Consider the following 23,667-nt stretch of genomic DNA (forward strand, 5'->3'; position numbering starts at 1 on the left):
AGAATTGACTTCCTTTTATAACATTTATACTAAGACCACATTATTACTCTATAAATACAAATAAATGAAGGCTTTATGATCTTTTGGACTGTCTGGTACCCATAACGAAGGTAACACCAGTGACAATATTCATGAAAAATGCAGTGACTAAAATTAAAAGCTTGATATGAAATCTTGAGATAAATGTGGAAATGTCTTATAACTGAAAAGAGACAGTGCACTTAACCATGAACTTCAGGAAATGGGTGAAAGGAAGTAAAGTGATGTCATCAGTGTGATTTTTATTTCAAAATAATAGACCTTTGTCACACGGTAACACCAGTGATGTGACTCCAGGGATCACTTTCATTATATATTTTATTGGAATTTTATTTTTTTTATGTCATGTCTATAATATAATTGATAGATAGGTATACATTTTTGCATTTTATGGTAGAAAAACATGGTTTTGAACTCAACACTTTCTATACATGACTGTGGGGACAGGTAGTTCTGTGCTGCTTTGAATGTTAAATAACTGATTAAAAAACAAATAATGCCAAATTGATGGCCCAAGAAGCAGTAATTGTTCAAATAACCTGTTGTTTTATTATAAAATCTGAAAATTAATAATTTTTCTGTAAAGGACGTTTCCATAGAATGACCTTGACAATGCTCAAAGGAGCAGAGGTGTGAATGGTTGAATGTCAGGTATCCATTGTCAATGTTAAATGCACTGTGTACAATTTAAATGACTAAATCATCTCCACGTGTTTCTCAGTCGCTGTGTCTCTTCTTTTTCAGACGGGCATAGGCGCCAACGCCACCACTGTCCTCGGGATTCCCATCGAGTATCGTCATGTGTCGTGGAGGTGACAGAAATCATGTGTGACACCTGTAATGGAGCTCTTGTGCAGATATTAACCCTGCTGCAGAGGTCCTGCATGTAGACGGCACATAATATGATTAATCATCGTCCGTCCGTAACATTTTTCAACAATAGGGCAAACCTATGATTTAATAATACTAATAATCACCACTTTCTTTGACATGTCTTTATCTTGCAGTATCGGAGGCTACGGCTCATTTCAGGATGCCATTACTTTGGCAAGTAAGATGTTTAAATCACTGGTGGTATAGAACATTATTGTTTTGTATAATGTGCCATACAAACTGCAGACTCAGTATGTCGTCTTTACACGTTTCGTTTCTAAATACTCTCCAGACATCATCAAGCTTTTCAACCCCAACCTGATTGGTGCTGCTCCGGGCAAGACAGTTCATGGGATGCAGGCTCATATCAGTGACACGGGCTTCAACCTGGCTGTGACTGGACACAACACCTAGTAAGGACTCATTAGGGTGACGTGGACATTATTTGGGTTGTTAAGCAACTTTAGCTGTAACTTATATCTTTAGCCATTTGTAAAGATCCTTGTTATTCCTTCTTTCTAGCAACCTCCCCGGCCAGACGAGACACCTGATTGACACTATGAGAGGTTATGAGGTACAGTGGTGCTCTGTTTCCTCTAAAACATGATGGAGCTGGTTTATCAAAGCTCAACAGCTCGAATCTGAGATATCCTGCTGTCCCTGAATCTGTCTTTTATGGACCAAATGTACTCTCTGATGACCCCTCTGCTGTCCTTCTGTCAGGGTCTGAACTTCGATGAGGACTGGAAGCTTTTGACCATTCTCATGGGCATGAATGACATCTGTGATTACTGCAAAGATAAGGTCCGTCTGTTTCTTCTTGAAATCAATAAAAAAAGTAGCTTTTTATGGGATCTGAGATTGTCAAATTCTTGTTATTAATCTCTGCAGATTCTCCGTGTTCTCTCTAGGCTCTCTTTTCAGTGGATAACTTCATTCACTATATCACCGTCTCCTTGGAAATGCTTATGAATGAGGTAAAAAACACAAGACATGTCTGAAAGAGTGAGGTTTCAGTACAGTGCTGGAATTCACTACAGTGAGGGCGTCTTCTCCTTGTTGTGCTCCAGGTTCCTCGTATGATCGTAAATGTCGCTCAGATCCTGCCCATGCAGACTCTGAGGGAGGTGCAGAAGCCCACCCCGGGGTGCCTGCTCCAAAGGTGAGCTGCTCTTTAAGTAGTAGACGTCATGTATGTGTAGTTTTTGCAGGAGACAAGGATCCTTAAAATGGCACCTTTTTACTCTCATTTTGTGAAAATACAAAGAAAGACACGATAACATGATAACCAAAGAAACTGAATGAGTCAAAGAAGAAGTGAAAACAAAGGTGGTTTATTTTCTGCTCAACATAATAGTTTGAATCATCACAAAGGTTCTCAACATGTGGGGGAGGATGAGAGAAGCTGGTGCCAAACAAACAGAGATGAATATAACCAAACTAGACCTGACTAATTCCTACCTCTGGCAATAGAAAAACTCACTAATCACTGACTTATCTAAAAAAAAAAAAGCTTCCAGAAAGAAAAGTGTAAAGGGTAACCCAACTTACCGATAGTCCTCCACCTCCCACCGCAGACCTTTTTCTATTATTCTTCACAAGTCTGCTCAGACAATGCAGCGCAGCATCAAAGGGTCAAAGAGAAAAGAGCAGGGTATAACCAGAGCCCTCGAGTGGAGAGAGTCTCTACAACTGAATTTCAAAGGCAGATCGTTGAGAATACAGAGAGACAGAAGTATAATGTTTGGCAGTTCCTAGCTAATACATGATTGAGTGATTTATCGATTTACCGTACTGGGCTAGTATTTGCAGCTAACATCTGGGAACTGCTGAGAGACTCCACGGTCTGCCATTGTCCACAGGGAAAAATATGGAGATGATGGGATTCTCTCTACTGATGGGCTCTGGGTGAAAAAACAAAGAGTGAATGTTCTGAATTAGGGTTGTACCGATCCGATCACGTGACTCGGAAATCGGGGCCGATCACGCCACTGAAGACTCGATCGGGACTCGGACGTTACGACCCGATCAGAGATCGGTTTTATATATATTTATTTAGTCATTATTTGTATTAGATTGTTGATATATGGGCTATTGGTGATTCAAAATAAAAAAAACAAAATGAGTATTTACTACCACCGTTTACGACATGCGCATGCGCAGAAGACCAGCACGCCAGTTTGTTTTGAAGCGGAGTGGCGAGTTGTGGCGCACCATGTCTGCTGTGTGGAAGTATTTTAAAGTGAGTGACGAGAACGATGCAGTTGCAAACTGTCAGATATGTAAATTTGGGATATCGAGGGGTGGTAAAATATAATAAAAAATAAGGGACACCTCGGATAGTTTTCTTCGATCTTTTTAATTTTTTAAATGTATTATAAGAGTATCGGATCGGGACTCGGTATCGGCAGATACTCAAAAATCAAAGGACTCGGACTCGTATCGGGGGCAAAAAACCCTGATCGGAGCATCCCTATTCTGAATGTTGATTGGACAGCTCAACATCTGAGAGAATCAATGGGCAGCATGACCAGACTGCACAGGTGGAAATCAATCATGTAGCTGGCACCTGAAGAGATAGCAGGGGACGGGGGAGAGAAAAAACTCAACAGGCACATTGCCACGCCTGGCATGTAACAGCACCCCTTCCTTCTCCCTCTTTAAAAATGACAGAACAAACGAACATTGAACTCATTTTCTTTTCACAAGTTAAACATGTGTAGAGGCTTTAAAGTAGCCGAATCCTGCAGCAGAAGCATAATCTCCTGTATACGTGCACGACATGTGGTCCTGGTCCTTTCCTTGCTCCTAATCTTGCAATTTTTAGTTTTCATCACAGGAATTACTAACATCATATAACATTTTTGTTAATTTTGCATCTGAATTACCTTTTTTTTTCTTTTATTACTCTAATTTAGGTCTTTCTGCTCGTGCCTGATAGAGCCAGAAGCCAAGTCTCCTGAACTGCAGGAGCTGATAGAAGTTAATCTGGAGTTCCAGGTGCAGTTTATACACCTCTCAATAATGGGAAACGTCATTTTTAATAATTATAACTCACTCTCTAATCAAACACCATAATGTACAAACTGGTGCATGCACCGAAAACAGTGCGTGTTGATTTCATGTAAACAACTCTCTGTAAGTAATTTGCACGATTGCTGTTATTATAAATCAATGAGAAAGCAGATAAATAGATTTTCATGTCACTTTCATCCACAGAAAAGACTTGAGGAGCTGCTGTTCAGCGACCGTTTCTTCAGGGACGACTTTGCCGTCGTTCTTCAGCCCTTCCTGAAACACGCTGACCCTCCCCGCCTCCCGGTAATCTATCCTCACTCCATCGACCACGACAATATGTGTCACCAGATGAATCAGTGAGAAACATCACACAGAAAACATTGAATCATCCCGAGTGTGAAAGCTGTAGCATTTGGCTTTGTTAACTTGAGGCTGAAAATGAGAGCTTCACTGACAACACACTCCATCAGTCCGTCTACACTTATATGTGTATATGTTTTGTCTCCATGAGCAGAACGGGAAGATCGATATGACCTTCTTCACTCACGACTGCTTCCACTTCACCATAAAGGGGCACGAGGAGCTGGCCAAGGGGCTGTGGAACAACATGGTGAACAATGAGTGGCACTGCTTGTATTTCATGACACACAGGAAGGTTAAAGGTCAACAATCAACCCGCTCACACCTGGGAGGATTTAATGTGTGGAGTAATATCTGTGCTCACAAAAGGAGGAAAAAATAATTATAGAGAGAAAAGCTGCAGGTCAAGTGTACCTACAAGAAACTGATTTAGCAGCAGTTAGCAGTTACTCTGGTGAAATGCTGCCCCCTATTTGATTGGAGGATAAATTCAACAGGTGGCCAGTTCTTACAGATTGAACCTTTTAAGCAGGCTATAAATGATTGCAGTGTTTCCTTTTAGTGCTTATAAATTTCTAATCTAATCATAAATGTGTAATTATTAACACTTATATAATTTAATTAACACTTACCTTAAAAGGCATCTTATTAAAGCCTTATTACATATTACCTAATGCTTATTTCAGGGACTTACAGGGGTTTCCACATATTTCAAAATAGAAGACTTATTTTTTTGTCTCTCTGTCTTCTGCTCGCAGTTTCAGCCCGAAGGAGGGAAAATGATTGTGAGCAGCTTCTCCGACCCCATCAGTCTCATCTGTCCACCTATGGTAGGACAATGTTATCGCGCATCTGACCGAGTGACCGTGTCTTTAACCTGAAAGCTTTCGTGCATTTTTAATGAGACAGCTAAAGCAAAGATTCAAATGACCTGTGTTCTTGTGTTATATTGAGGGGAAAAAGGACAAGCTGTATTTTTCAAAGGATGTTGGCTTTTATGGTAATTCGGTACCTTTGAAGGTGCACAGGATTAAAATAATCGTTCAGAAACTTTCTTAAGACGGATAATCAGTCCCAGTTTACATTTTACAGCCATTTTTATTTATGAATATTATGCTAATGCCGTTTCCAGCAGATTTAGTGTTGGTCCATTAAGGGGAAGCTCAGTCCTCTGAGACTTTCATGTCAGTTGTTCAACAGCAACATTTTAATGCTGGAATTGACCTACTTCACCGTTTCCACAGTGTACCGTACTTACTGTTTGTCCTCTGGGTTCTGGGTTTGTTTTGCTTGAGCACACAGATACTTGTCCAGACCGTCCCTGTATGCAGCTGCTTTACCATGCAACAATAATATGAATAAGACCCAAAGGAAAGTAATTAAATAAGTAGATTAAATATTCATCCTAATTTGCAAGTCTGCACTTTGATTTAAACACAGCTGTGACGGAGGAGAAACCAGTGTCTGTCTGGATGATTGTAAATGCATGTTAAAACGAGATAATGCTTTGCGAAATGGTCCTCGGTTCTGTGCAATTAACGAGCTGAAACACTCATACTCAACCTCTCTGCGTCTCCTCTGAAGGAACACCCATATATCTTCACCCGACCGATCGCAGCCAAGTCCAGCCAGCCTGCACTGCAGTCTGATGCTCTGTCACAGGCAGCTGTCTTCCTCCTGCTCTCTCTCCTCGTGGGTTTGGGATGTCTCGGACTTGTGTAGCTTTCACTTTGCTGGACTATTTTACAAGCCTGTCACTGCTACATTGGTTACTGTTGAGACGATACAGTGGATCACCTGCAGAAGAGAGTTCGTGAGCCACTCTTTGCAACTTTGCATGTCCGTGGCCCCTGAATAGCAGCACAGAGGACATTACTGTGTTTTTTAAAAGATCTGAAACCCCAGAGTTAACGTGACAGAGGATCCTGCATCCTGGGTATTTCATTTTTAGGCAGTTGGAGGTGGTGAGCAGAAAGTTTTCTGTTTTGCCTTTAAAATTTTAGTTCATCCAGCACCAAGATGTTTGACCTGCTTTGACCACACACACCAACCGCGGGGACGATCTTCTGCGTTTCTCTCACACTTGTAATTAAAATAATACACTGTAGGTGTTTTTTTTTTTTTTTTTTTAAGGAAAAGTCTTGCTGCTTTGACTTAACTGCAGATTTTGTAACTAGGGAAACATCAAGTAACAACTTTTGAATTGTTCATGTGACATTTATACATTCATACATAAGACATTAAACTAATTAGACTTCCTCCACAACCTGTGAGTGTGTGTTCAATCTTTTGTTTTATTTGCCTGTTTATATTTATAGAATAAAAATAAAACTTTTCTGATATTAAAGGGTCACTCCAGCAATTTTACACATTAAAGTGTGTTTGCAGGTCTTGGGGAGTACGATGAAAAAAGTAGTATGATGTTTTTCGTGGCTCCAGAGGAAGCTGCATGTAATCTGATAAATTGCCTCCAGTGATGTCACTCAGTGGTGAAGTTGCATTGTGGGTAATGTAGGTTTTGAAAAGCAGTCCACTGGTCTAGCATTGCGCTCCTATAACACTGTCGGACTCATCATGGACAGTTTACAAACACACGATCAAAACTGATACAACCTTTTTATTCCACGCATCAAAACCTGGCACCTGCGTCGGGCCGTACCATCGTTAACAAAGCATGTGTTGCAATGACGATGAAAAAAAAAAACAATTCTCCAGATAAACAACACATTACTCCACTGTGACTTTACAAACCAGAGACAGTTTGTCACACGTCTGCTCCTCAGATCTCCAGGCTGCTGCTGGCCCACTTTCACTCCTCTGTCCTCCAGTACTGGCATTTTAATGCACAGGAAGATGTTCTCACCACGGTGGAGAAAAACACTCAGTGTTGTACATGCTACTGGATGTGGAGCAGAGGGGCTATCGTTGTGTGTCTGCACACAGATTAAACTCACTGAATATGGCATATGATCATCTACTCTCGACGCATTCATCTCAGGTGAAGAACACTACAGCGAGTGTTGACTCTGTTTGATTAGCATGATTACGAGGGCAGGTGAAGGCTATATTAAGCACAGCTCAGGTTACTTACTAACAAACACAGAATGTACTCGGCATGGTAGGGTTGAGCTGTACAGAGCAGATGGTTTAAAAATCTTGTTTCTAGGTAAACATGTCTTTCAGCACATGATGCATGCAAAACCCATTGGATATTGAAAAGGAGAGGTCCATTATAGTGTGTTTACTCAGTGAAACATTTTCAATGATAAAAATGTGAGTATACAAAGAAGATTTTCTATTTGCCATCACCCAGTATGTACTTTAGGAACTAAACTATATACTTCCTGTGTCCCCATTCTCTACTTTTTCTCTGTGGGCTGAATTTCCGTCAGTCCTCGTAGCTGCTGGATTTCATAACGACCTTATTATTGCATTCAAAGAAAAGCCCCTCGTCATGTTTAAACAAAGCAGTGGCCGGTTTATGTGGGACGAATATGGATGACGTAAATGGGCCTTTATTGTCTCTCTGAAAGCCTAATGAGATCTTTGGGAGTGCAGCGGACGGTGCAGGAGGAAATTTGAAACAGCAAACAGTCCGAGCCACACACTCGGAAAACATTTTTGTCTGTTGTTTTTTTAAGTGGATGTGTCAGTAACAAAAGAGAACACGACCTTCAGGGATCCATGTACATCTCTGTGAAAGCAAACACTTTTAGGGTTTTCCATATGGGGTTAGTTATATATGTAATGAATCCTAATGAATAGAAATGCCTTCATGCAATGAAACTATAAACATAAAATCTAGTTCAAGGGCTTTTAATCAAAAAACTCAAGGCAATTCTGTAACTCTCTACTATACGTTTCTAAAACACATGCTTAAATAATACATAATCATAAAATAATGTTATGTAGTGTCATCCAGTAATTATTGCTAACTTAGTTGTTTTGTTTCTTGATTTATATTAACAATGATAAAAAAAATAATTGTTTTTTGGAATCCAGAAAGGGCATTTCTGATGCAAACATATGTACACTACACTGTACACTAAATGTAAGTATATATTAATTAATTAATTAATTAATTAATATAAACAATATACATAAATAATATATGTGTGAGTAAATACAGTAAATAAATTAATATAAGAATGAATAAATAAATATACAAATGTGTAAATATATATATAAATAAATAGTTTTTCTCATTTATTAGTGATTTATTTATTTGTGGTGACAATAAAACATAAAATGACAATTATTTATTTACCCATTTATTTCAGCATTTAATGATATAATTATCAATTAATTGAAGCATTTTATTATGTATCCTATAGGAGCATTAGCATGACAATTCAATTCGACATCTCAGGGAGAGGAGACTTGGATTACGCTGGACGAGCTGTATGGAGCCATTTTGGCTGTTTTATTTATTTATTTATTTATTTATTTATTTTACTTTTCAAAACAAGTCCCCATCTACTTCAGTTGTTCAGGAGAATGCTGCAATTTCATGTTTTCATTTTTGGGTGAACTTATCCTTTAAAACTCATTCTTAGGCTACAAAACATGGTGAAGTAATACACAAATTAATGAAGGATGTATCATGAATTTGTGTTGCTCACCATTTATTAATGATCAAACGACTATATGATAAGTTAACACTTCATGTATCATCAGTTAAATAGCTGTCATGGGAGGGATCGGCATCGGGGTGAGCAGACAACCACTGAATTTTCATTTTTGGGTGAACTTATCCTTTAATCTAAACTTATCTATACGTCTGACATTTCTACTACCAAACACTGTATATGATGTCACACGTGAAATGAAAATGTCACTGATAAGAAGGGTAAACGCTGCATTGTCATGGCTTATGCAATGAGAAAAAGGGCCACCTGTTCACATGATCAGAGGAGGCACAGTGGCGGCCATGACAGCAGTCATTTTCAATAAGCTGTCACCTAGCAACACATCCAGGGAGGCAGGAGAGACATGATCAGCAAATACAGCCTGAGGATGCTGCTTTGTTCACAACATAATGGAGACAAAGACATCTGATTAAGACACTTTCCATTCACACATATGTGATTGAGTTTTATCAGCAAGGTTGCTGCAGAATAGACCTTTAATAGAAGTGGTTGCCAGGTCAGAACTTGTATATAAGTACAGTGAAATAACAATAAAATCCTCTCCCATCACCTACTCCAAACATATAGTGCACGCCCTGACAACCACGGAGGTATGATCAGGTATAGTAATAATTAGTCCCAGGATGATGTCACTTCCTCCCTCGCACACCGACCTATAAAAGCGGGTGCTGTCGCGGTGAGGTGTCTGTGGAGAGACCGGAGAGCGCGCAGGCTGCGGGGTTACCGACGCTGCGGGGAGATCCAGCTCTCCAGAAATACAGAAAAGGCGGCCAAGTTTTGTTCAGAATGCGTCCGTAACCCCACCGACTGTCTCCAGAGAGGTGAACCCAAAACCTTCTGATAGAAGCTTCGCTATTTTTTTTGTCTATTCCTGGAGAGCTCAATGCGCCTCGTCTCCAACGAAATGATCGGGAGAGGACTGCTCGTGCTGACGATACTGTCCAGCTGCGGTAAGAGGGGGGGATGACAGGGAAGTTATACCTGACGAGATGGGTTTTTGGTGTGGGAGAGAGAGAGAAGCTGCATTAAGAGATGGGACTGCCGGAGGTTCAGCACCAAGGACAGCGACTCACTCACTCACACGTCCTTTAATTGCAGGGAAGGTTGGAGTGAATTCACCTGCACCTTTGGCACATTTAGTCCCTTGTTACTGTGCCGGCGACTGTGAGAATAACACGAGAGCTTCAGGGAACAGAGAAATAGCAGATAATGATGTGATGATTCATGTTTTTCTTTTTTTCCCCATTGCTTTTTTCTTGCAGTTCTGTCATTGCCACTGACTCCGAGTCAGCTGGAGAATGAGGACGTAAAGGTAAAGATCGCCTCATTGTTTCCAGTATCATTTGTATTCAATACAACTGATTGTGTGCACTGTTTCACATGATAAATCCCAGCAGCGGTGCTTCCACTCCTTCTACTTGGCAGACTCTGAATGCTTAACACAAGGCAGTTTAACTCACTCAAGTGCCTCCTCCACTGGGGGACAATCTCACTGTGACCTTGTTCAAATCAATAGATACCATTCTGAGAGCAATGGAGAGCCCTGACCTCCATGATTTGGTGTTGCTGGATCCATTTCACATCTTGATGTAGAGGTAGAGAGAGAGGGGGGGGAGGAGGCAGAGAGATAGAGGTAGTTTCTAGAATAGGGTTCGGAGAGATGAGACTGTAAAGACGTGGATGAGGGACGGGGGCCGAGCGTTCGGAGAGATCTGGCAGGCTGATGGGAAAAAGAAAAAACGATTTTAAAAATCATCAGGCATGTGGGATTGGCTTGACATCGAAAGCACAATGGGAGTTGGGATGATTTTGATCTCTCATCTGAGGGTTTTCTTTTTCGTCTTTGAAATTAAGTGCAAGAGCTGCAGTCAAAGAGAAAATAAAGCTGTGTGGATTTACTCCCATGCAGGCAGAGAAGTGTTTTTCACCCTTAATTCAGTCCGATCCCGGTAGGATATGAGTTGACAGTAGAATTACTGACTCATCAACTCATTTGTGATGATCTGGTTAATACGAGAAGGTTTTTTGAGTCATCTCGTGAACTTTTCTGCCTCTGCAGGTGATGAAATGCATTGTGGAGGCGTTGGCAGATGTGCTATCGAGGCCCCAGCCGGTGCCTGTCAGTCAGGAGTGTTTGGTCACACTGAAGACAGGTAAGACCTTCACCTGAGGGAGATCAGCTGAGCGATAAATCTCACCAGATGTTTCAAACGTGATCATGTTAGCATCATTGTGGGTTTGACTGTTAATGCCTTCCTAAATGAGCCTTTATACAAATACAAAAACTACAGGTGCCACTTCCATCTTAAAGGATAAGTTCACAAAAAAATGACAATTCAGTCATTATGTACCCACCCTTGAGCTGATGAAAAGTCAGGTGAAGTTTCATAGTCCACAAAACGTTAGTGCTGCAGCAATCTCCTAAATGACTGAAGTAGATGGGGACTTGTTTTAACGTTAAACAACCGAAAGATAAACCCACATAAAATGGCTCCGTGCATCTAACATCAGAGAAAGATTAACCTTTTCAATTTATTCTTCCATTAGTCTTTTGGTAGCACTTTTTTTAATAACCATCATCAATAAATGTAGATTTATAGTTAATAAAACTTTATTTAATAGCTAACTCACTGTTAACGCCCAATGAAATGCTTCATAGAAAATGTATTAAACAGCTAAGGTTTGTAATATCTTGTAAATGGTTAAAAAATACTGTGTATTTCATCTATAAATATTATTTGGGTGGTTATTATAAAGTTGCTGCTAATGTTTATAAACCTTTACAACAGCTTGATAAATGGTTTATGAAGCATTTCATTGTTTGTTTATGATGAAATAGCTATAAACTAAAGTTTAATTAACTATAAATGTACCATTTATTAATGACACTTATCACTAAGTTTAATAAACTTTCACTTTAACTTATTCACTTCTGACGCGACGGCCCTTTTTGGCCATGTGACTCAGTATGAAGTATGAAATTGTATCGCTTTGAGACCAATAAAAGAAAATAAACGATATCACAGTGATAAGATAAACAAAACTCATCTTTAATCACAACATTGGTAATGTATGGATAGTACCCCGCTCTTTCACCTCCAGTTCTTACATTCAAATAATGTTAAATGCGAATATTTGACTCAATGATGTCATCCTCTCTGATTTATTTCCCTTAATAACATCTTAACTAAACTGCTGAAACACTCTGAGTTTCCTGCAGGAGGAAAGTGCTCCACGTTTTGACTCCTCAATCCTTCTTATATAACCCCTCGTAGGTTTAATCTAAGTGTAATGTTTTTTTTTCGTTTGTATAGTAAAGACCCGGCAAAGCATATAAAGATTCAATAAAGCGATCCTTTTAATGTAACACGGACTCTAAAAGTGCAATTATTTTCTGCAGCCTCAGCTTTGCTCCATATTCATCATCATCATGCTCTTAAAACCTAACCCTCGCTGGGAAAACGCTGCCTCTCTCAGGGTACAAATACGTGCTCTCTGATGCCAACATCATGAGGTTAATGGATTGCTGCAATGGCTGCTGGGTAGAATCCTGATGGGTTATATACAGCCGGGTCACTATCACCCGGTGGAAGACTATTCAGTTACATAGCCGGTGTATTACCTTGATGCTGTCCTCGTTGTTAAAAAAAAAAAATCAATGGGAGCACTACTCACCGAGTGTTTGTTACCGAGAGAGAAACTGAACACCACCAGAGGGGAGGAGGGGGGAGAGCAAGGGGGAGTCAAAGTCATGAAGAGAGAAGGCAAGAATAGAGAAAAGATCACAGACTGATATGAGAGCTCTGTACAGCAGCTGTCTTTTTTTTTTTTTTGTGCTTGCTGCGTACAGTATGCAGTGCCATTTGTGGGTCAGCAGAAAGTCCAGTGCTCACTGCTGCTGTAATTCACCGGGGGAGTCTCCGTGGGCCAAATGATTAATTGTGCTCTTGCTTTGAAAGCAGTAAATTTCGGGGCAATTAACTCTGACGAACCACTGAAACAAACTGCTGAGCCCTGTGGAAAAGTGAAGGGGAAAGACATATACCTGTGTTTTACCTCCTGCAGGATCTCATTAATGCCATCGCCTTTTCTTTTCTTTTCTTGTCTTGAGCGAGGTATTTAACCAGTTTTCCCATGCATATTTATGTGTGTGTGTGTGTGTGTGTGTGTGTGTGTGTGTGTGTGTGTGTGTTACGCAGATGACAGGCTTGTTTCTATCCTTCGCCATCACAACTTTCTGAAGGAGCTGCAGGAGATTGCTGTACAAGGTGAGTCACAGATCAAACACAGTTGTCTGTCGGGGTGCCTCTTAACGTTTATGTGCTGTATCTGATATCGCTGTTGTTGTTGGTGTTGTTCCTAGAACGGCATAATTATTGTTGCTGCAGGTCTGTCATTTTAAATTACAAAACAGCGATGTGAACTGTATCTGGAGCAAGCTGTTGTGGCTGAGATGAAGATTCTCACTCAGGAGACAGGGGCTCATGATGTTGACTTACTATGTTAACACTTATTTTTTTCTGTTTAGGCAACAAAACTACTTTGTTAGGTTCAGGAGACAAATGGTACTTTGGTTTGGTTTGGGTTAGGGTTAGGGGTTAGGTACCTGGTTTGGATTAAAATAGACCCTTTCACAACATTAAACATGTGTTTGAAAGGATAACTTCTCCCATCTGCATATTTTTCTGGTCATTTCCCCCCGGGTTGCTAAGCTATGACATTAAAAACACGATTGTTCAGTTTCAGTGACGGTCCCGGAGCAACATTAACGGCGATGTTCCAGAAACACAAACACAGCGATGAGATTTTGACATTTACATGAAGGCAAAAGAAAGATGGCAAAGACAAAAAGCTGTGTATACTCATTTTACTTTAGGTGGTGAGGAAAGAGCTCAGCTGCAGCGAGACGCTGGTACACCCGACCCGACGACACAAACTCCTCACACTGCAGCCGATGTTCCTGGTGAGTTCTGCATATTTGTGCTGCTTATCTCTTATCTCAGTTCGACAACTTTTAAGTCGGTTCCAGTTTGAGGAATATCTGATCGCCGTATTTTTTATGCGCCAGCTGTCAAAATGATGTATCACTTCCATTATTTCTCATTTCATGTTGTCAGCAAACAGAGGAGATATGCTGAGGTGATTTTTAAACTCTGCTGATGCTCTCTGTGGTCGTTCCTCACCTGGCCTTTAAAGAGTCAGTGCCAGACTCCCTGCAGAGCGCACAGAGGGCGAGTAGCAACGCAAGAGCGAGTAAAGTGATGACAAAAAATTCTATTAGATAAGTCGTATCCACCAACCTTGACCCAGTGTATGTTCTCTGACTGCCGGCCTGAATGGCCAGAAGAGTTGTTGGCAATGTAGCTTTCTGCAAAACAGCACTGTGCTTGTGGTCGGGTTAGGTTTGGGCACAAAATCCACTCGGTAAGGGTTCGGAAAACATCATGTTTTGGCTTTAAATACCTGTTTTGGTTGCCACAAACACAGCTGGAGATTTCCCGACTTCCTGTCAAAAATATCTGTATGTTGTTGAGACAAACATGGCTGGAATTTATCCCAAGGTCTCCTTAAAATTAGCCGGTGGTGTCACACTTACAAATGTTGAAACACAGTCTTGAACTGCGGCCAGTGGCGGTCGCCTTCACCTTCTATTAGTATGGGTATTTCCATTATTGATTATCTATCGAATATTTTCTGTTTTAATTGTTCAGTCTAAAAATGTCAGAAAAAAAGGGGCCAAAGCTGAGGTCTTCAAATCGCTTTATTTGTCCAAATACTCCTCTGATACGAAGCAGAGAAAACAGCTGGAACAATCAATTATTTGTTATTTTTTCAAATCAGAATATAAATTTGATGAAGAACTGTCCAATTATTTCAGATCTAATGTCAGTACCACCTTTACCTACTAGAAAAATATGGGTCCTGACAAGTCCCTATGAAGTTGGACATAGTTAAGCATCATGTGATGCACAATTTTATTGTTGTCACGTAAAAATCTGACATATACTTACTCACTCCATCAAGCATAATCATAATCTGACACAAAGTGACCCTGGTAATAAACTGTCCTGCTTTTGTGTAAGCGCCCGCTCTTAACATCACGCGAAAATCAATGTCTTCTAGTAAATTAAATTCCTGCCCCTCCCTTCTGTCAGATCGATCCATGTTGGAGGCTTTAGGAGGCCCCGGTGAAAGATCCATCCTTTCCCAGAAGAGGACGCCAGGAAATGTAGACGGGGAGGAAGAAAAGGATGAGAACCCAGGAGATGAAGAGTCGCAGGAGGACAATAACATCGCTGAAGAGGTGAAGAGGGAAAGCGAAGAGAGGCCTGGGAGTCACGTCTCTGAGTCTGTGGATAAGTGGAGCAAGGCTGAGAAGAGGGAGGAAGAGAAGGAGGAGGAGGAGAAGAAGAGAGGGAATTCAGAGGAAAATGTGGAGAAAAAGAAAGGTAAGACATTTTACTTTCTTTACGTATGCCTGTCTTTTGTTTTCAATTAATTTGAGTTACAATAAAAAATGCAAAAAGGGAAAAAAACATGCGTATTCAGATATAAAGCTCTATATGTATATTTCATTTGAGAATTAAAGCTTATGCAATCTTTAGATAGGCAGAGTGCAAAAAATCAACCGCCTTTTAGATGCAACCTCCTGCCACCACAGGACTGGAGTGATTGATGGAAGTGCCTCCATCTACATGATGAAATTCAGCCCCCCCACAGGGGAGCGGGGCCAACATGGCTGGCATATCGACAGCAAGCCCAAAGAAATGATTAAACGTCCCCATGTCCTAGAATTCAAATGAGCTGCGGCGCATGGGAACAGCTGGACTCATCCGCCATGTTCTCCGTCTTCAGATCAAGACTGCAATCAAGATTGAGCTTTTTCCGTCTCCACATCTTTAACAGAGATTTTTTTTTCCCCCTACAAATATAATAAAATATGCATACCGATTCTACAAAAGGGAGCTTCAGCCAAGTCCTCTCATTGCTCCAGTCATGCTGTTAAGTCCCATAAAGCACAGCTAGCAGTACCACTGGCAAAGCTGCCAGCTGGCACGAAATATTTCATTATAAGAAGTGGGGTCTTGCTGATGTGGAGAGTACTCTGCCCATAGTCTTGTAGAGGTGTCTTGGTTTCAAAACAGAAAAAAGAAAAATGCGTCTCATTCTTTATTTTTCTTATCCCCAGCGTCTGGATCTGTTGAAACGAGAGATGCTCCCAGAAACAAACCGAAAGAGAAGAAGCTGGATGAAGAAGACAAAGAGGTGAAAGACAAGAGATCTGCATTTTTCTCACATAAACAAGAGGAGAAACCGGAGGAAGAGGAGGATGAAGGGGAGACCAAGAGAGGGAGCAGGGAGGGCCTAAAGCGATGGACCAAGAGGGGCAAGGCGCTGCCATTGAAGAGGAAAGCAGTCGGAAAGGAGGCGCAGGAGCTCGACAGCCAGCAGGAAGTGCCACATCACTCGAAGGAAGTGTCAGAGGAAGAGGAGGGGGAGAAGAAAAGAGACGTGCAGAGGAGTCCCGAGGAGAAGGAGCTGCAGATGATCGCTAAGAGGGTACCGGAGGAGAGGAGGGCGTTGGAGGAAGAGGGGAGCGCCAGCAGGAAGTCAGAGGTGTGCTGTCAATCCTTTCATCTCCCAGCAAGTGTTGTACCATCGTCGAGCAGCTGAGGATAATATAGTAGTTTGGGGAATAAGTTTATTTCATAGATTTATTATAGAACTACATACAGGACAGAAAGATGGCACCTATTTTATAGCCTCTAGGTTTACCTCCGGGTTATGTGGCCCGCTGAATATGCACTCCCACTGGCCCGTAGAGTTAACAATGTAATGACGTCACAGATTTTCAAATTAGCTGTGCTAAAAGGGGGATTTCAGACAGAGCTAGGCTAGCTGTTTACCCCTGTTTCAAGTCTTTATACTAGGCAAAGCTAACTGGCTGCTAGGCTAACCGGCTGCTGGCCCTGGCGTCATATATAGCATAGTCTACACATACAAGATGACAAGAAAGCAAACGATGTATTTCCCAAGATGTTAAACTGTTCCTTTAAATAATGACTTCAAGCATGATGTCATTTTCTACTCAGCAAGCCTAACTTTTACTTGTAGTGCTAAGCTCTCCAGCTGAGTTATCTTTCTGTGTCTCACTGTGTCAAATAATGAAAAAGGATTCCTTCCTACTGCTCCAAATCCCATCAAGATACAAAATGGTGCAGCTGCTGCTTGGCAACATTTTCAAAGGAGACCGTTCACACTGTGATAGCCATGATGGCCAAAAAACTGTAGCTTGTTTTCTATCAGCGAGGCTAAAGTAGGTGATTCTGGATGTAATGTGCCCTTGCAACGCATGAGGGCAAATTGTGTCAGCATATTTTAGAGCTGTTATGCATGAAAAGCTTGCGCGTACAAATGATTGTTTGCACTCTACAGTAAGTATCATGCTGTCATCTCATTATATCTGCAGGAGCCAGAGATTGAAAGCCTGGCAGCCATCGAGTCAGAGCTGGAAAACGTTGCCCAGAAACTCCACGAGCTGCGGCGAGGCTGAGAGAGAGAGAGAGAGAGAGAGAAAGAGAGAGAGAGAGACGTCGGTAAAAAAGTTGACACGGCAACCTCCTCTTCCTCCTCGTACTCCTCCGCTTTACCAGCTGCCTGGTTTCCACAGATAGAGCGTGTGAATATGTGACAAGATTTAATCTTTTGCTACCTTTTCTCCGGAGGATTGCCCCCTTTGCACCACACTGCTGCAGCCTCCCTTGTGACATCCTGTCCCTCACATAGAATAGCATACAGTAGATGCAGCTAACATACAAAATGCACAAAGCTCTGTGCATTCAGTCACATGCATATGATAGTCAGAACACACAAACAGGCTCTGAATGAAAAAGTCTTTCTGTCAGTGAAGGCTGACAGCTTTGTTTTCCTAAATTTTTCTCTGACAATCATCTCTCTCTTTCTGCAAATGTATCTCGCCTGCTTTTCTAATTATTTTAACACTGATTTACGTGAAAGGTCGAGGCAGGTACACACACACACCGTCAAGGTGAGGTTGTGCAGTTACGGCATGTAAACATGTACAAAAGCTCTTTCTGCGATACTGAAGAAGAAGACAGGCGCTTACTTATTCTAGATTCAGTCAAGCCAAGGCAATAATTGAACATTTTTAGCAGATTAATGTCTGGATTGTTATCTTCAACTGTACTTAATTTATGTAAAAAAAATTACACCAAATCAATAAATTGAATTGAGTTTATCTGGAAATCTCTGTTTTAGTAAATCCTTTTGATGCCTCTAAAATGAACTGAATACTTGCATAAGAGAATTAATGCAATAAACTCGGCCTACTAACAAACATAATGTTTAACTGGTACAAATGATTTTCGCATCACTTTTCATCACATAGCATCTCACTAGATGAAAATGAGTAGCTGATTTACCCAAACCGGTGAAGATTCATTCACTGCTGTGTGATGCATTCATGCACTGTATCTCTACTCTCACAGTCCATAAGTTTCCCTGCTTCACACTGTAAACTGACATTAATTCACACTGTACTGTAGATGCAGTCTCAACTTGGTTGCGTTTGTGGGCGAAGGAGCTGAGAACATGAATCATCCCTCTGACACACAAGCTGTTTATACAGTGTACTCAATACCAAGACGAGAACATTTTAACCCTTAGCGCTGGCATCAGTATTACTTTATTCCTTAGTTGCTACTATTAAGAGGAAAGAGCCAGCGTGGATTTGAATAATACAATGTGGTGTTTTGAAAGGAGATGAAAAAAGAAAATGTGCAGAGAAGAAACTGAAAATGCAAAAAAAGTTCTGCTTTCTCTGGCAGCTTAAATCAATACAGCAGCTGTAGACACAGCTGGAAGCTGAATCTGCTTAAGAGGATCTGTGTCTGGAGATGTATTACCAATATATGCAAATACAGAGAGACTTAAAACGCCTGGATACCAGCAGAAGATTTAAAAATGTATGAAGTTTTTCTCTGCATGAAAAGGTAAGCATTGCTAAAAGTCACTATTATTTTAAAGTGTCTTTTTTTTAAAACGTTAACTATAAACAGAAAAGATAAAATACATAAAAATGGTTAAAGGACATTTTGACAAAGAAGAAGAAGAAGAAATCACATCCAGGTTTTAATTCTTGTTCACTATTTGACAATTCTGCAAAACAGTGGTCACAATACTTATTAGATGTTTTATATTTAGAAATATATTAATATCAATATTACAGATATTCCAACTATGGATGAAGATCTCCTCATTTTAAGATTTATGCATATGGACGTCAAAACAAGCTGCAAATGTTATAAAATATTCATGATAAGAGGAGAAGGGCACCAGGTGGCGACATTAGACTGCCTCAGCCTTCCCTTTCCAAAGGTGAGTGCTGTCTGCAGGAGAGATTTTTAAAGGGCAACACAGTCACAGGAGGACGATTACCATTTGTTCTTATCTTTTCCCATCTCATGTGAAGTAAAACGAAAGAAAAACAAGTAAGAATGCTTTGCAACAATGCATAATGTGTATTTGAAATATCATCTCTCAGCGGAGCTAATAATTCAATAGGGAGCTGTAGTCGTTTGGTAAACAGCCACCAGTTCTGTACTTTATAATGGTTGTTATATTAACTCATACATTTTTAAACATCTTCATTTACTTAAGAAGCCATTACACTAAATGATGTTACAGTACATAAAGCTGCGTGGGAAGTAAAAGTAAAGTATCACTGCCAATATTCACATCCACAACTGCAGATCAACTACACGATCGACTCATTTCCTCATTTTATCCACTTCAGCTGACGTAGCGATTGATTGATTTCTGGCTGAGAGTGATATTTGTGTTCATAATTAATTAATACCTGCACTGTCTGAGGCGTCAGAACATGAATAAATGATGATCTAGTTATGCAGATAACAAACACGTGAGTCCATGTGTTCGTTAAATATGCTTTGCTCAAGGTGTTGAATGTAACCGGAGGTCAAGAGAAACAGGAAACTTGGAGAAACTCGTGTTTGTATAAAAAAATATAACATTTTATTTTCCAGCTACAAAGTGAAACATGTAACATTTTTGTCACACTTCTCAATAAAATAGTAAAAAATACTGTCGACAAAAAATACACTATGGATACATTTCAAAGCACAGAACAAATTTGGCTTTTAAATTAACTTAAACTGTACAAATATATACACAATATACAGATCAACAATAAAAAAAGGAATGAAATTACAATTCTTCCAGTCTTTTCTTCTATTTTTGTACAAAATAGACACTTTGTTCCTATAGACACTTGGTTTCTTCCTTCTGACCTGAATCAGTAATAGTCAACTTTCTTTTTTTTTCTTCTCAGTGCCGTGGCAAAGCCCACTGTGTTCCATATCTAACCCTAAACTCAGCACGCTGCTTGCTTTCTCATCCACATGCTGGGCGGAAACTCTGACCTTTCCACTACTCTGGGAGCAGAGCGAACAGCGTAGACAAGGCCGACATTCAGACACACACACACACACACACACACTCACTCGCGCACACACACAAGGACACATTCAGACCTGTTTGGACAGGGGAACACTGGCATGCTGTGGTCTGCGTGCTCCATCTACAGCTGCTTAGAGTTTGCAGGTCTGGTCTGGGCTCGGAGGGTGGGAGGGGGGAGTCATTAGACACCTCATTAAAGAGGAGGTCATGGTTTAGATAAGTATAGAAATGCGTACAGTAAAATGGACGGGTCTGTAAAAGGGATTTCAGGGGGGGGAAATGGGCGGAAACCTGACAGTAGGTTCGTCAAAAATAGAAGTTATAGTGCAGGAATCTCTTGGAGCTGCTATGCAACCCTCTGTCTGAGTCTATGTGGCTGATGTACACCAGCCGTAAAAACACACACAGACACTTAGACAAGTGTCTGGACTACTTTAACAATGAGAAATTAACGAAATAAAACATAAACATATATACTGAGCTGCAAAATGAGATGGAGTTCTGTTTGTTTTCAAGTCATAAGCTGCGAAAGTCCTTCAGTGGCTCACGCCATGTCTCCCATCATCTTCTTGTAATACATGGACTCGAAGATGTCGTTCTCCCCGGGGCAGTTGTGGTGGCAGGCGCAGGACTTGATGAACATCATGTGCTTCTTCATGACCTGTCCGTCGGGGCATTTGAACTCCATGGGCAGGGTGGTGGTTCTGTGGGGGGTGCAGCAACGGCCGTCCAGGCAGACGCCGCAGAACTTTGGCCTGTAGGACTTGGTGGTGGTGCAGCCGGAGATCTCAAATTTCATGGGCTTGGAGAGTCGGGGAGTACGGATGCACTTTTTTCCTTTCTGCAGGAAGAGAATAGAGATACAGACGACTTTAATAAGCATTCTTTGTTTGTTTCAAGGCTGATTTTGTGCTTGTGGAGTTCATGAAAGCAATGCAGTAGAGCCAAAACTCACCCTGATGCTCTGCTCCAGCTGTGACTCGCATGGTCGCACCATACACAACCGGGTCTGTTTCTCCAGGCGGCATTCGCGGTTATCATTGGTGACCCTGGTGGAAATCCCAAGGCCGCAAGTCTTAGAGCAAGCACTCCATTCAGTAGTCTGAACCAGGCAGTTCTCCCTCATCATGGAGGGATCTGGGCCATAGGTCTCCTCCTCTCTGTAGGCTGTAAACACAAGAGGGAAACACTGGGTTAGAAACCATCCTGAAGAAATGAAGAAATTACAGTCTCTTGTGCTTAAAATCGTGACACAGATGAGGGGGGTTAACTTACCGGCCAAAGCAGAGCCCATGAAGCTGTGTCTGTAGGGAGAATCGCACTCCCACTCCTCGCAGCACTTCCCTGGCACCTTCACCCGTCTCGGCATGGGGCAGTCGGGGCTGGGCAGACGCACATCCATTGAGCAGAGAGGGACGCAGCCAACAGCTCCATCCAGGCAGGTACACTGGTACTTGCAGCTGCTCTGGAAGGTCTCTCCGCTCTTGTACACCATGCCTCCGAACACACAGGTGGCTCCATCTCGAGCTGTGGAGGAAACGAGGGAAAGGTCACGATCCAGTTCGTATGTTCAGGGCGTTTAAGTCAGTAATGGTGCACAGTAAAGAAAAAAGCATCAACTGTCAGTGGCTCACCTGTACACACTCCTATGCGTCTGTTGATGGGGGCTCCGAAGTCACAGTAGAGGCCTTTGTGTGGGTCGCAGAGGTCTTTCTCAGTGCAGAGCTCCCCCATCTGTTTGGCACACACCCTGCAGCAGCCGCAGCCGTCCAGCACCAGGCTCACTCCTGGGGGGCACTGAGGGGGAGTGGAGGGGCACGAGCACTGGTTGCTGCACTCCTGACCCGCAGCCTGAGCACAGGACACACACAGACACATGCTTGGTTAAATATCTCCACAAAAGTGCATGGTACAGCACGTGGAGAACACAACGTCTCTTAAGGTTAGAGCTTATGTCATATCTTAGACTCAAAGCTTTGTCCATATAGTTAAAGACTGAGGGAGCATGTTTTTCTGACTTACCATGTATGAGAGCATGATGCACAGGAAAGGCAGCAAAATCATTTTCTTCATTCCAGCAGACATCTTTTCTTCCTCGTAGAAATAGATTCTAGTTTTTCCTTAAGTCTCGTTGAGAAAGTCTTCCTTTAAGTCTCAGAGTTTGAGCTTGAGAAACCTTTTCTGATCAAGTTGATCTCTTGTCTCGTTCGTCACGTAGCGTTTCTCTGCTGCTCCGGTCACAGTCTTTCTTCCTTCCTTCCTTCCTTCCTTCCTTTCGTTCGTTTTCTTGGTGAAAGCTAGAGTTTAGCTTCGGTAGAGGAGTTGATCTGAGTTCTGACTGCAGAGTCGAGCTCCCTTTATACTCGCTGGCACTCGGAGCACGTCACTGAGAGCTGAATGGAGAGCCAGCCCTGGACAAACATGGACATACTTGGCATTCTTTCCTCGCTTCCTGACCCCCACTCCAGACATCCCACATTCCTGCTGTCTGAAGGCAAGGCTCTGCTGCTCGGCCAAACAACACTGTCTCTCTCAGAGCGGCTTTCATCTGGAATGGGAGGTTAAGTCTGGTTAGAGGCCTGGGACCCCACACTGGGAATTCCTGAAGACTGACTTCACAAACAGACAGCCGGTACCTATAAATATTAATTTTAAAAAAAGAAGAAAGGGAGAAAAAAAAGTCGCAGAGTTCACAAGTGGAGGCACAACAAAGAGCTTCACATGAAAGAGGAACGGTTAGATAACAGGTAGAAACTTATAAAAATGCATCAGCGTGCAGTGATTAAATAAACTGATTGAAGTGTGACTGGTGGTTAGGACTTTAAACCCACAACAGCATTCCTGCAGCTTCTGCTTCAAAGGCGCACAGACAGCCTGTACTTTAGTAAATTAACAGCAAGCTGCTAGGAAAAGGAAACTTGTTTGACTCATTAACTTGAGCCGTTGTTATCTATCAAGGTGCTCCTTCCGGTGCAGACACTTGGCAAGTGCTGCAGTCTTCTGTACTCGTGCGGTTACATCTGGGACAGTGCACAGGCATTTTTGTGCACTGACATCAGCGGCTGAACTGCAGCTATAATCATAAAAAAAACACATTATGAACACATTTTGATCTCTTATGCATGAATGAAACAGTCTGATCACAAATACTTCCTCCAGTCCTGATGATGATGTGCAGATTGTTGTCTTGCGATGACTGTACACGAGACACAGACCCTACTTCAGTGGA

The 23,667-nt window shown here is 41.6% G+C and overlaps 2 protein-coding genes across 2 annotated transcripts; one reads left to right on the forward strand and one right to left on the reverse strand.

Annotated features, from left to right (window-relative positions):
* The first annotated feature begins 9,843 nt into the window (after positions 1-9,843).
* LOC141017624 (uncharacterized) lies at positions 9,844-17,493 on the forward strand. Its single transcript, XM_073492333.1, has 8 exons — positions 9,844-9,889; positions 10,202-10,251; positions 10,999-11,092; positions 13,139-13,207; positions 13,816-13,902; positions 15,095-15,388; positions 16,129-16,556; positions 17,410-17,493. The coding sequence occupies exons 1-8, from the start codon at positions 9,844-9,846 to the stop codon at positions 17,491-17,493; spliced, it is 1,152 nt and encodes a 383-aa protein (XP_073348434.1).
* A 2,478-nt stretch (positions 17,494-19,971) lies between these two features.
* ccn2a (cellular communication network factor 2a) lies at positions 19,972-22,767 on the reverse strand. Its single transcript, XM_073493535.1, has 5 exons — positions 22,461-22,767; positions 22,073-22,289; positions 21,714-21,965; positions 21,394-21,605; positions 19,972-21,279 (listed from the first exon to the last, which is right to left on the reverse strand). Exons 1-5 carry the CDS (start codon positions 22,521-22,523, stop codon positions 20,983-20,985), a joined length of 1,041 nt encoding a protein of 346 aa, XP_073349636.1. The 5' UTR covers positions 22,524-22,767; the 3' UTR covers positions 19,972-20,982.
* Between the last annotated feature and the right edge of the window lie 900 nt (positions 22,768-23,667).

The sequence above is a fragment of the Pagrus major genome, chromosome 22, assembly GCF_040436345.1.
Source record: "Pagrus major chromosome 22, Pma_NU_1.0".
Lineage (NCBI taxonomy): Eukaryota > Metazoa > Chordata > Actinopteri > Spariformes > Sparidae > Pagrus > Pagrus major.

Coding starts and splice junctions, on each gene's coding strand:
- ccn2a (XM_073493535.1), bottom strand. CDS start 22,523: ATGTCTGCTGGAATGAAGAAAATGATTTTGCTGCCTTTCCTGTGCATC. Junction 21,966..22,072: donor ACGCATAGGAGTGTGTACAG/GTGAGCCACTGA, acceptor TTTCCTCCACAG/CTCGAGATGGAGCCACCTGT. Junction 21,280..21,393: donor AGCTGGAGCAGAGCATCAGG/GTGAGTTTTGGC, acceptor CTCTTCCTGCAG/AAAGGAAAAAAGTGCATCCG.
- LOC141017624 (XM_073492333.1), top strand. CDS start 9,844: ATGATCGGGAGAGGACTGCTCGTGCTGACGATACTGTCCAGCTGCG. Junction 11,093..13,138: donor TTTGGTCACACTGAAGACAG/GTAAGACCTTCA, acceptor TGTGTTACGCAG/ATGACAGGCTTGTTTCTATC. Junction 13,903..15,094: donor CACTGCAGCCGATGTTCCTG/GTGAGTTCTGCA, acceptor CCCTTCTGTCAG/ATCGATCCATGTTGGAGGCT.